The sequence below is a fragment of the Acytostelium subglobosum genome (assembly GCF_000787575.1).
Source record: "Acytostelium subglobosum LB1 DNA, scaffold: scaffold24, whole genome shotgun sequence".
In the NCBI taxonomy this organism is placed as follows: Eukaryota; Evosea; class Eumycetozoa; order Acytosteliales; family Acytosteliaceae; genus Acytostelium; species Acytostelium subglobosum.
In genome coordinates this window covers 61,435-73,663 of record NW_012236509.1, presented here as the reverse complement: position 1 = coordinate 73,663, position 12,229 = coordinate 61,435, and the positions used below count along the sequence as shown (strand labels likewise).

At 43.6% G+C, this 12,229-nt stretch overlaps 7 protein-coding genes across 7 annotated transcripts; 4 read left to right on the top strand and 3 right to left on the bottom strand.

Annotated features, from left to right (window-relative positions):
* Positions 1-1,021: 1,021 nt before the first annotated feature.
* On the bottom strand, positions 1,022-1,730 carry SAMD00019534_097970 (hypothetical protein; the record flags this gene model as incomplete). Its single annotated transcript, XM_012894829.1, has 2 exons — positions 1,022-1,353; positions 1,430-1,730. 2 exons carry the CDS (start codon positions 1,728-1,730, stop codon positions 1,022-1,024), a joined length of 633 nt encoding a protein of 210 aa, XP_012750283.1.
* Positions 1,731-2,538: 808 nt separating this feature from the next.
* Positions 2,539-3,935, top strand: SAMD00019534_097960 (hypothetical protein; the record flags this gene model as incomplete). Its single annotated transcript, XM_012894828.1, has 2 exons — positions 2,539-3,754; positions 3,832-3,935. Coding segments are annotated over 2 exons (1,320 nt in total), but the record flags the coding sequence as incomplete, so codon positions are not given.
* Positions 3,936-4,341: 406 nt separating this feature from the next.
* SAMD00019534_097940 (hypothetical protein) lies at positions 4,342-5,119 on the top strand (the record flags this gene model as incomplete). Its single annotated transcript, XM_012894827.1, has 2 exons — positions 4,342-4,477; positions 4,568-5,119. Coding segments are annotated over 2 exons (688 nt in total), but the record flags the coding sequence as incomplete, so codon positions are not given.
* Positions 5,120-5,290: 171 nt separating this feature from the next.
* Positions 5,291-7,368, top strand: SAMD00019534_097950 (hypothetical protein; the record flags this gene model as incomplete). The annotated part of the gene is made up of 4 exons (XM_012894826.1): positions 5,291-5,637; positions 5,715-6,963; positions 6,994-7,227; positions 7,258-7,368. Coding segments are annotated over 4 exons (1,941 nt in total), but the record flags the coding sequence as incomplete, so codon positions are not given.
* A 275-nt stretch (positions 7,369-7,643) lies between these two features.
* SAMD00019534_097930 (hypothetical protein) lies at positions 7,644-8,174 on the bottom strand (the record flags this gene model as incomplete). The annotated part of the gene is made up of 1 exon (XM_012894825.1): positions 7,644-8,174. The coding sequence occupies one exon, from the start codon at positions 8,172-8,174 to the stop codon at positions 7,644-7,646; it is 531 nt and encodes a 176-aa protein (XP_012750279.1).
* A 1,409-nt stretch (positions 8,175-9,583) lies between these two features.
* SAMD00019534_097920 (hypothetical protein) lies at positions 9,584-10,326 on the bottom strand (the record flags this gene model as incomplete). Its single annotated transcript, XM_012894824.1, has 2 exons — positions 9,584-9,992; positions 10,178-10,326. 2 exons carry the CDS (start codon positions 10,324-10,326, stop codon positions 9,584-9,586), a joined length of 558 nt encoding a protein of 185 aa, XP_012750278.1.
* Positions 10,327-10,913: 587 nt separating this feature from the next.
* Positions 10,914-12,199, top strand: SAMD00019534_097910 (hypothetical protein; the record flags this gene model as incomplete). Its single annotated transcript, XM_012894823.1, has 2 exons — positions 10,914-11,032; positions 11,509-12,199. The coding sequence occupies 2 exons, from the start codon at positions 10,914-10,916 to the stop codon at positions 12,197-12,199; spliced, it is 810 nt and encodes a 269-aa protein (XP_012750277.1).
* Between the last annotated feature and the right edge of the window lie 30 nt (positions 12,200-12,229).

The window sequence follows — 12,229 nt, the reverse complement described above, 5'->3', positions numbered from 1 at the left end:
TATAGGGCATAGTTGTCCCAAGCATGTTTCATAGCATTTCTAACATGATTGGCTCTTTGTCTGTTTGCATCAACATGATCATCAGTGTCTATATCCAAGTATGTTATATCATTTCCAATGTACTCTCCATTAACATTAACAGTTTGATATACTATTGAAGGTGTTGGTGATGGTACTCTCGGTTGATCCTCCACTGATGACTGTGAAGATGAATCGTCTTTTGAAATTTTTGTTGGTTCTGGAGTCTCTTTGACAACTTGTTCCAATAACTCTGGATGTACTATTGTAGCAGTTGCATCAACTTCAGGTTGTACATGTAGATTCAAAAGTACTTCAACTTGTTTACTATATATAATTTTAGGATTTCTTCTTGGTTTAGAATCTATATAATTATCTGTATTGTTTGGATCCTAATAATGATGTGTGTAAAGATTAAATTCATTCAATTCTAAACAATGATGATTTACTTACGTGATTCATATAACTATTGGTATAGAATATGATTAATAAATAACAAACTAGTGCAACAATTAATAATTGTGATAAACACTTCCTTGAATATGTAGTCTTCATTCTTTGTTTGATAGCTAGAAATACAATACAATAATATAATTTATTAAGATGTGGAATGTATAAACGATTAATTTATAACATCCAAGGTCTTTCAATTCAATTTAAACTGATGGGCATTGTCAACCACATCTGAACAGACACTTAAACACACCCGATAATGATCAGTCACACACCCTCCATACACACACACACACACACACACACTGAGAATGATCAATCACACAAGAGAAGTTGGTGGTGATGCACTTTGAGAGGAAGTGCATAGATTATGGATCAAATACTTGCCATTGACTGTTGGTGGAACAGTCAGAAGCAAATACAGGCCAATGAATAACATACATAGTTTATTTGTGTCAGTAGTAGTAATAAATAGATAAATAGGTACAGTAGTAGTAGTAGATAGATGGGTAGATAGAGTAGTGTGTCTGTCTAACTCAGGTCTTGTACCTTAGACAACAATTGGTGTACCTCTGGCAGTGATGGACTTGTGAGCCTTGTCTCTACGGAACTTGAAGATATCGATACCGATGGACTTGCGCTTCATCTCAACCTCTTGGTGTGGTGTCTCAACAGCAGTGGTGTCGGCTCTCTTCTTGGTCACGGCGTAAGTAAGACCACCAACGAGGGCAATAGCGGCAACACCTCCAACAACAATACCGGCGATGGCACCAGTGGACAAGGCAGCACCAGCAGCAGCACTTGGAGCCAATGAAGCATCAGCACCCATGAATGTCTGGCTGAATTGCTCATAAGTCATATCACTGAACTTGTTCATGGACACTAAATTTGAAGAATTATTGATTAATATATTTAATAATTCCCAGGTTAAATTAATTATTAATTATTTTAAACTTACTCTTTGGAAGATCAGCCTTTGGATAGGTGATAACTGGTGTGGCAAGGGCAGCGTGAAGAGCACGGAGGTTGGAGGCACCGCCAAATTTGAAGACGACATCTCCTCCCTTGAGGTTTCCGTTGGTGGCAGCAACCTTGTCTAAGTTGGCCTTCCAAGCGGCAAAGGCATCTTGGAACTCCTCACTGGTGTATTGTTTGTCATAGGCTTCAGCCCAATTCTGGAATGCCTCCTCATCAGTGAAGGCATTGGCAAATACATTGGAAAGTACAATGAATAATATTACACAGTTTAATAATTTCATTATTATTATTATAATTAATTATTATAAATATTATATGATATATATGGATTAAAGGATAAATAAATAATTGTTTAGTTGTTGTTATTGTTATAAAGTTATATTTGATTAATATTTACACTCGAGTTAAGGTTAAATAGTTCCAAAGTGATCAGTAAAACCATGGACATTGATGATTGTTTCGAAACATTCAACAACTCAACAACCCACTTGTTGACTTGTTGGATGGTTTCTTTGACCATCGTGGTCCGAACAGTGAGGCCACCGAAAATGGCTGTAGCCAAAACGGAGTGGTCTAAATGTCCAATTGTAGCGCCCAGAATGCGCACGTGCAAACAAAGTAAATCAGTGGCTTGGGCCATAAAACACGATAAAACACACGATAAAACAAGAACAGTCAGCCCAAAAATTTCAAAGTGGTTATGCGCCATCAGTACAATACCAGCATGATACTGATTGATTTCTATTAATACTGGGGAGATAATATCCGTCGGGTCCATCACTGTTTGTTCGCCTTGTAAGTGGAGTGGTGTGATGGACTTGTTGGATTCAATTGGGTCTGGACTGGTGCACCGTTTGGTTTTATTGGTAGACAACTCGACTGATCGATGGCTAACTTTGAATTTTAAATGGTTTACTCGACGTGAGGACGGTCTTACCAACATCCATCCAATCATTCATTCACCAACAATATAAATATTGGTCTTTAAGTTGTTTAATATATATTCAATCAATCAATCAAATCAAACAAAGACACATATTTATTTATTTATTTGTATTTGTAAAATACTATTATTATTATTAATCAATGTATAAACAATTATTATTAATCACTGCCGTATTGGCATTGATCGCTGGAACTTTTGCCCAGTTGACCCAGACCGATATCAACACTATTGTATCTCGTCACAACTCATGGAGAGCCAACCCATCGCCCCCATCCGCCAAGCCAATCCCCAAGCTCACCTGGAACGCCACCCTCGCCTCCCAACTCCAAGCCCACTCGGACAAGTGCAACATTGACTACAGTCCCTCCGCCTTGAGATACCGCGTCAGTGAGTGGATCGCTGTCACTGGATACCAAAACCTTGATGTCAACTACGTTTTGGACTACATCGAGAGCACTGGCCCAGCCTACAACTTCAACGATCAGTCCTGTGACGATGGATCCGCCTGCTATATGTGGTCCGATGCCATGTGGTCCAAGTCCAGACAAATTGGTTGCTCTGCCTCCCTCTGTGACGACTGGTACATCCTCTACTGTGACTACTACCCCGCTGGAGGCTACTACGGTGTCAACCCATACACCCCAGCTGGCGGTCCAACCCCAACTCCAACCAACACCCCAACCCAGACCCCAACCCAGACTCCTACTCAAACTCCAACTCAGACTCCAACCCAGACCCCAACCCAGACCCCAACTCAAACCCCAACTCAGACTCCAACTCAGACCCCAACTCAGAAGCCAACCTCTACCCCAACTCAAACCCCCAAGCCAACTTCCAGCCCATCTGGATCGATTGATTGGAGAAACTTCTCATCGCCAGTGAGAGACCAGGGCGGATGTGGAAGCTGTTACATCTTTGCCGCCGTTGCCAACATTGAGGCTCGCTCCATCATCAAGTATGGCTACAGCCCCAACTCGATTGATCTGTCTGAGCAGGAGGCTCTCAACTGTATCTCTGGTGGCTGCAATGGAGGATGGCCAACATCAGTGTACAACACCTTCAAGACCAACGGTCTCACCTATGAGAACAAGATGCCATACCAGGGTCAGCAGTCCTCATGTGACACCTCGAACACTCCACGTCTCACCTGGAATGGATACTCAGACAACTTCGAGGCCACTAAGGCCGGATTCATCAAGGAGCTCCAGAGCGGTCCATTCGCCATCGCACTCATGGCCGATGATGGATTCATGAACTACCAAGGTGGTATCTACTCGTGTCCATCTCAACAGACCAGTGTTAACCACGCTGTAACACTCACTGGATACAATGCTGATGGTGACTACTGGATCATCAAGAGTAAGTAACTTAATATTTGATTGAATGAGAATGATTGATTGATCAGTGACTAACATACTATTTTCATTAAACTATAGACTCATGGAACACATGGTGGGGAGAGAAGGGATACATCCGTATCAGTGCCTCCAATGATAGATGCAACTTGTTGAAGTATGGTGGCAGTCATGCCAACTTCTAAACAGGTTGGCGCGTACCAACACCACCAACCACAGTGCAGTCACTCCAAGTAACACCTAACTCAAATCAAAGATTAGAGTTAACTTAAGTGCTTATATATGGACTATCAAACTCCACTACTTATAATACAATAAATGTATTCATTATTTAAATAAAATTGTAACTTATTACTATGATTGATCACTCTTGGAAGTTCCTTTGATTATTTGAATTGATGACAGTTGAGCGCGCTCAAAAATTTGAAAAACACACCATTTCAAACAAAACTCAATCATCATTCCAACAACCCAACTTGTGAGTGTGATCGACCGAACTGAATCTCATTCACATCCCAACTACTACCATTACTACTACGACTACAAATACAAACTATTAATAGTAACATCATTCATTCAATAGATAGATAGATAGATAATAATATGTCAGACAATGATCAACTGCTGAAATGGCTGCAGATGGGAGGTCTGGAAGACTTCCATCCAAACTTTGTTAGGAGGAGAGTCACCTGTGATTCATTCCTACTCTTTACAATGCAAGACTATGGTAGGACACCCCCCCCCCTTTCATCAATCAACAACAACATTATATGTCTAACAATCATGTTACATCATCATCATCATCATCATCACTCAGGACTTGTTGGAATATCATCACTTGAGGACAGAAAGAAGTTGTTTCACTTGCTACAACAACTAAAGAAGAATGGAGGTGCATCTCTCTCAATGCCAAGTCCTTCATCATCAACTACAAATAATAATATAACAGCAACAACTGATCAGGTCAAGAGCACACCTCAGTCAACAACGAACAACAACAATGTTAGAAAGATGATGTCTCAGTCGGTCGATGTGTCTGAGCTTAGGTCGGTCGGACCAGCTAGTGCAGTCAAGATGAATGCCTCTATCGATCCAGTGGCACAGGCAAAGGAGTTATTGCTCCTTAGAGAGAAGTCCAATGTTGTTGGCGGCAACACAGCCTCATCATCAACATTTGAGTACAACCTGAAGGACTTTGACGTGTCAAAGAAGAAGCACAGCATCGATGACTTCTTGAATGAGAATGATATGTTCACGCCATCAACTCCACCACGCAAGCAACAGCAGCAACAACAACACCAGCTCCAAGAAGAGGAGGACGAGGTGGAGGAGGATGTCGAAGAGAGTCCTGAGGATGGAGGCTTTGAGTTTGAGCCAGAGGACGAGGAGGACCTTGACTCAGACGACTACTTTGAAAAGTACGATAACAATCTGGAGAWTCGTTACTGATGAGGAGGAGGACCTCGAGGTGGAGGTGGAGGACGAAATCATCGATGATGAGGTGGTCGACGATGACTACGAGTACGTCCCCGCCTCAGAGAGTCGTGCTTCATATCAATCATTCATCCCACAACAGCAACAGCAACAGTATCAACATCAGGTCATTCAACAACAACCACAATACAGACCTGCACCTGTACAGTCTTTGAAGTCAAGCAATCTAGTCCCACCACCACAAGCTCAGGTGCCACTGCAGCCACAACAACCACTTCAGTCACAGGCGCAACAAGCACCAGAGAATGACTTCTTTTTGGATCTTAGCGAGTATGGTCAGCGTATACGTGTCTGTGTTCGAAAGAGACCTCTGAACAAGAAGGAGCTGACAAAGAATGAAAAGGACATCCTGGAGAACAGTGGAAAGAAGGAGTTGTTGGTCCATGAGCCAAAGTATGTTTCCATTGACATGATTGAGCACGCACGCGAGGTTGGTCGATTACTAACATGAACCTACACATGACATACAGAGTCAAGCTGGACATGTCCAAGTACACAGAGAAGCACAAGTTTGTCTTTGATGAGGTGTTTGATGAGAACTCCAATAACTATCAGATCTACTTGCACACTGCCTACCCACTGGTCGACTCGATCTTCCACAAGGGCAAGGCAACCTGCTTTGCCTACGGCCAGACTGGCTCGGGCAAGACCTTCACAATGATGGGCTGCAACGGCGATGGTATCTATGCGCTGGCCGCACGTGACATCTTCCACCGACTCAACACCTACTTCCAGGATCAGCTGGAGGTGTACGTCAGCTTCTTTGAGATCTACGGAGGCAAGCTGTTTGACCTGCTGCACGACAGGAAGCAGCTGGCTTGTCGCGAGAACGAGAAGAAGAACGTTATCATCTCGGGTCTGGGTGAGCGACGCGTGAGCAACGCACAGGAGCTGATGGGCAGCGTGGACGAGGGCAACAAGAGCAGGTCGACTGGCTCCACCGGTGTCAATGCCGACTCGTCTCGTTCGCACGCCGTTCTCCAGATCTCGCTCAAGAACATCAAGACGACCAAGCTGCACGGCAAGTTCTCCTTCATCGATCTGGCAGGCAGTGAGCGTGGTGGAGACACCTACGACAATGACAAGCAGACCAGGAAGGAGGGTGCCGACATCAACAAGAGTCTGTTGGCACTAAAGGAGTGTATTCGTGCACTGGATCAGTCGTCCAAGCACACACCCTTCCGTCAGAGCACGCTGACACAGGTGCTAAAGGATTCGTTCATTGGCAACTCGCGCACTGTGATGATTGCCAACGTGTCGCCCAATCATTCATCGTCCGAGCACACACTCAACACTCTTAGATATGCCTACCACGTCAAAGAGCTTGGATCCTCCGAGGCCAAGACCAAGATCGTTCACTCATATAACATCCCTGCGCCACTTCCTCCACCCGATCATCTTGCTGTCAAGCCAGTAGTCTCCTCAACGCCAGACATCAATAACAACACCACTACTGCCGTCGTCGCCAACAACAACAACAACAACAGTAACAGCAACAGTAGCTTCAAAAGCAATAACACCGTTGTCGCCAATGAGCCACAATATTACGATAACAATAACATCAACAACAACAGCAGCAGCATGGTCAACAACAGTGCCAACAGCATGCCATCACAACTACAAAGGCCAAAGTCAATGGCACTGTCCCAGGCTCCACAACAGGTGTCCCAACCACCAGCAGTCGTACCACAACAACAACAACAGCAGCAACAACAACAAGTACCGATTACTCCAAGCGGACCGATCAAGGCATCACCAAAGTTTGACTATGTCAACCATCACCGCGCACACCTGGATCAACTGGCAGACATACTAAAGAAGGAGATGGTTGCGATTGCCCACTTTGAGAACCGCAACATGACGATAGACACGTATCTGGCCACGATCGATCAGCTGTTGGACAACAAGCAGATGCTGATAAATAATATGCGGTCGGTCATCCAGCACCAACAGATACAACAACAACAACAGTTGCCACCACAGGTACAACTGCCGTCTCAGCTCGTCCAGCAGCCACCCGCAGCCACCACTGCTCCAGCAGCACCCGCGACAAACGGACCGGCACCATCTGGTTTGAGGGAGCGTGCCCGCAGCCTGATCCAGCCGCCCAAGACATTCACTCGCAGTTAAGCATGTACAGTTGTTATTCAATTCTGTCCTGTCCACAACAATGCATTACCAAACATCCACTCGACAATCCAACACACAGATTGCAATTGGCTTCATCTACATCTTCTCATTCTCTCTCCCTTTACTTGTAACAACACATCATTATAATAAACCAATAATGATGCTAGCATCCAGAGACGAGGCAAGAAAGCACTGATGATGTCCAAAGTTGACAGATATATAAGAGCCTCATGGATAACATGTTATCCACTCTTTATTGTTGACGTTGCTCATAAGTAGAGGTTGTGGTAGTTGATGATATACTTGCATGAAATGCCATCGTCATCAGCGACATCCTCTTGCGTCTCCACTTGCTCCTCACGCTTACGCTTATGACAGAGTGCAACCAATGCATCGCTCAATTGCCACTCGAGTTGCTCTATCCGCTTGGCCTTCTGATCCTCATCGAGCATGTTGCGTGTCCAGTTGATCTCGAAATCCTTTGGTGTCAGTGGATGCAAGAGAAATGTTTCTTCGAACCATTCACTATAATCTTCCCCCACCTCCCTTGTGAGGTAATATTGGAAGTCAGTTGGTGTATTCGGATATCCATCTTTAGGCGCGTTAACTTCATCGAAGATAAAGTCCATGGTTGCTCCAACCTTGGTTGCCTCGGTTAACATGATCCACTTGTCAGCCCAAACTTTATGATGTTTGAAGAAGATAATAATTGCCTTCTTACAGTCCTCGGTGCATGCCTTGTCCAAAAGTATTGCTTTGTAGTCCTCGTCATCTTGCTTTGAAAAGTTGGGTGGTAGCATAGCTACTACCGAAGCACGATTCTTTATACCAATACCTAATGGTATGTTTGATCTATGTCTATTGCATAGATTATTAACATTGACTCCAAGTTTGGTAATAGGGTATTTCATAGTTCAATAGATATTAGAAATTGGATAGAGGAGACAGGGTAATGATTAACATGCCTGCATGAGGTTGATTGAATTTTGTGGTATGTTATTTAAATGTAAATGAGCTAATTTGTGGTTAGAGATGTAAAATAAATGGTGGTTTACATCCATGATCAACGACCCTTTGTCCTACGGTACTGCGAATCCCGATGACCCTCGTCACTTAATGGGTTCAAATGGTCTCCCACTTGACATTTTGTCAATGATGGAGGAATTCATAGTAACATACTGGGAAAAAGATGTCCCGCCAGTCAGAGAGCTGGAGTTTGTTCTTGGCGACCTCACTCAAACATGCCGAACCAAAGATCCTCTATTTAAACCCTCGGACAATGATGATGATGATGATGATGAGGAATATGACAAAACCACAAACTACTGCACCAACAACCCCGGATAAACTGGTGGAACTGGAAACCAAAATAACATCAACTATAGTAAGTTTATCCCTGGGGTCTACTACAGTAAGGACCAGATGCATGTACGATTCAACAAGTGGAATCTTGGCAGACTTCGATTCCCTGTTAGGTGGACTCTGGAGAACGCGGCCGCAGCTGTTAACAGATTTGAAGAAGTGTGTGGTGGATACTATAGAACTCTATTGCGCTAAAATGGTACCTCTAATTGGCCAAAATCAACTGATTTATCCCCTCAGATGCAAGCATTCAGAGAGACCCAATCATACTTAGAATCTCTTCATATAGATATAAGAATTCCGTATGAATTAGAAGGATATAATATTGTTGGTACGGAACTGGATTGGAAGTTTGCACATTGGAAGAATGTGAAAGGTGAAGATATGGATGATGAGCTTTAAAAAATAAAGAGTTGTTTATAAATTTAATAATTAACATTATTTGTTTATCAATCGATAGCAGTGACAATGAAGACATCCAACTCAGTTCATGGTCTTCAAGCGTACACAGGTGAGGTAGACCTGCGCACCTCATTGAGGACAGATGATCGATCGACAGGTATCAATTGTTCAGAACTTGCTTGGGACCCTAGACAGATCGATCAAACAATGTTCACTAGCTATCAATTAAATCATCAAGTGTGTTTATCAACATCAATCAATCAATCAATCGACCAACAAGTGTATAGAAGTGAGCCATCGATGCAATAACAGTGACATTGAAGACACATGACACTATAACTCATTTATGTTGGCAGCATCAACCAGTTGTGTTGTTGTTATAAACAGAGGTTGTTGGATTTATTGATGATTTCGAGCTATCCTCTCTGACTGCTGATGCTTCTGATCATCGATGTTGTTTAGTTGTAAAGTTGAATGGCATGTTGGATGGCGAAGATGTGGTTGTTGTCTTGTGCTTCTTGGTCTTACTAGCAGCAGTTGTTGTTGTTGTTGTTGTTGTCGTTGATGTCTTGTGCTTCTTGGTCTGTGCAGCAGCAGTTGTCGTTGTCTTGGGCTTCTTGTTCTGTGTAGCAGTTGTTGTTGTTGTTGTTGTCGTTGATGGCAATGATGATGCCTTTCTTTTGGTTGCTGACTGATGCTGCTTCAGTTCACTCACGCTGCTCTTTGATCTACAAGTGGAGGTTGTCTCTGGTGTGTTGGACTTGGTTGACAACCGACACTTCTTGTTATTCGCCTGCTGCGTTCTCTTTGTGGAGCCATCCTCTTCTTCGTTGGTCGGTGAGTATCCACTCTTGCTGGTGTGTCATAAATGGAGCCATTGTTAATGTGGTTGTCCAAGAAGGTCGTCAGGTGTCTGTCCACAACTGTACTGATTATGTGACTTGGTTGAGCATCCTCCAGTTCGCTGATGATTGCATCCACCTGTTTGCTGCTTGTTCTGCTGCTACTTGATGTCCTGTCCCAATGCTCGACAACATACTCGGCAAAGTAAATGGTCATCAGTCCACAACTCCAGTTGTCAGTTTGGATCGGCTTCAAGTTGTGATGTAGCTCCAAATGCCTGCTGCTGCTGCTGGCGCCTTCGTTGTCAATAACATTGTTGAATTGGTTAACAATCGATGTGGCCATTGTCAAATGATGTTTCCAAACCAACGGATCAATGATCACAGCCTTGGATTGTTGATGGCCAATGAGGACGGAGTGATGATGACCTCCGCTCAATATCGTAATGATGTAGTTGTTGTTGCTTTTGTTGCTACATCGATTGATTGATCGGACTGTTGGTGTTACTTGTTGTTGTTGTTGTTTCTGCTGCCGTTGAAGATGGTTTCAATTTCCATCTCCTCAATCAGTGTCGTATTAATATCAATAGAAGTGATTGAACAGGGTATGTGACTTGTCACGTACCCTGATGGTAATAAGGAACCCTATGTTTGTTGGTTAGATATATATTAGTGTTTTGGAGATGATTTGGACTTCCAAGGTAGTAGGTGGATTTGGTTCCAAACCCTCGCACCGAATGAATGGTGATCGGATCAGTTGGAGTGATTGGAGTCATTGTTCACTGAATCCATCAAATGCACAACTTTAACCTTTGCTATTTTGTTAACAAGTCGTTGATTTAACAACAAACTCTGTCATTCTCACAATACACAAGTTGAACCGTTCTCTGGATTTCAATTGCACCTTGGAGAGAATATGTCAATGTGAAAGGTATGTGCTTTGGATTGATGGACCAGGACCATTGTAATGACTCCATTCAAAACCAAGCACATATGTCCATTGATCTGGAACATTATGTGTATTCATCATTCCGTCGTTCATCTTCTTGGGGGTATGTACTCTCTCTCTCTTGACCAATCATTGATAAATTAACTACTTACTTGTAAGATTAGGCGAGCAAGTCACTTGTGTCTTCTAGCCATCAGAAGGGCTCCGCGTGTAATGATCACTCTCATGGGCACAGCAACGATTGAGATAAGGATGATCTCTTGGAATTACATATGTTTGGTTGAATGTAATGACTTCATTCTTTATCTCTCTCTTGCTACCTGTATCTGTCTTGTTCAAGATTGAATAAACAAAGAACTAAATTTTCGACTTTGTGTGTGCTCAAGATGAAGTTCTTGAGTTGAAAGTCAATTACTTTGTTGCAAGTTCATCACCCAAGTTCATTATTACAAGTTCAAGAACATATACACTATATTTAGTTCGATATAATGAGGTATGATGATACCTGTTCAGACAGGAACGACTTATGAAGAGCTCACCTAACAACAACAACAACAATACACAATAACAACGACATAGTCTACATCCAAATGTAACATGGTCAGAGAGACCAGACAGCTTGTTGCTCACTGTTGACGTAGCAACACAAAACCAATTGAAATGGGATGTCAAGCCAACACACTTCACATTCTCTGCCACTCAAGGTGACAAGAAGTACGAGGTGGACATTGAACTCTACAAAGAGGTCATCCCCGAGCAATGCAAAATCGCCATCGACATGAGACTTCCCACCTTCCTCTTCAAGAAGAAAGACACTGGTTACTGGAACTACCTTTTGGCCAACAAAGCCAAGTCAAGATTCGTCACTATCGACTGGGCAACATGGAAGGACGAGGATGACCTGGACGATGACGAAGAGGAGGGAGGCAAAGGCCAGGGCATGTTTGACCCAAGCAAGTTTGCTGCCATGGGTGGAATGGGAGGCATGGGCGGCATGGGTGGCATGGGCGGTATGGACTTCTCATCGATGGGCATGGATGATGACCTCGAGGGTGAGGAAGACGAGCATGACGAGCATGACGAGCATGACGATCACGATGGACATGGACACAGTCACGGAGATGGACATGGTCACTCTCATGGCGGCGGTCATGGTCACTCTCATGGCGGCGGTCATGGTCACTCCCATGGACACAGCCACGGAGGAGAGGATGAGGAGGAGGGCAAGGAGAAACCAGAGAAGGACGACAACATCAACTCTGTTGACTAAAACAGCAACCGACCACCTTGTTTGTAATGT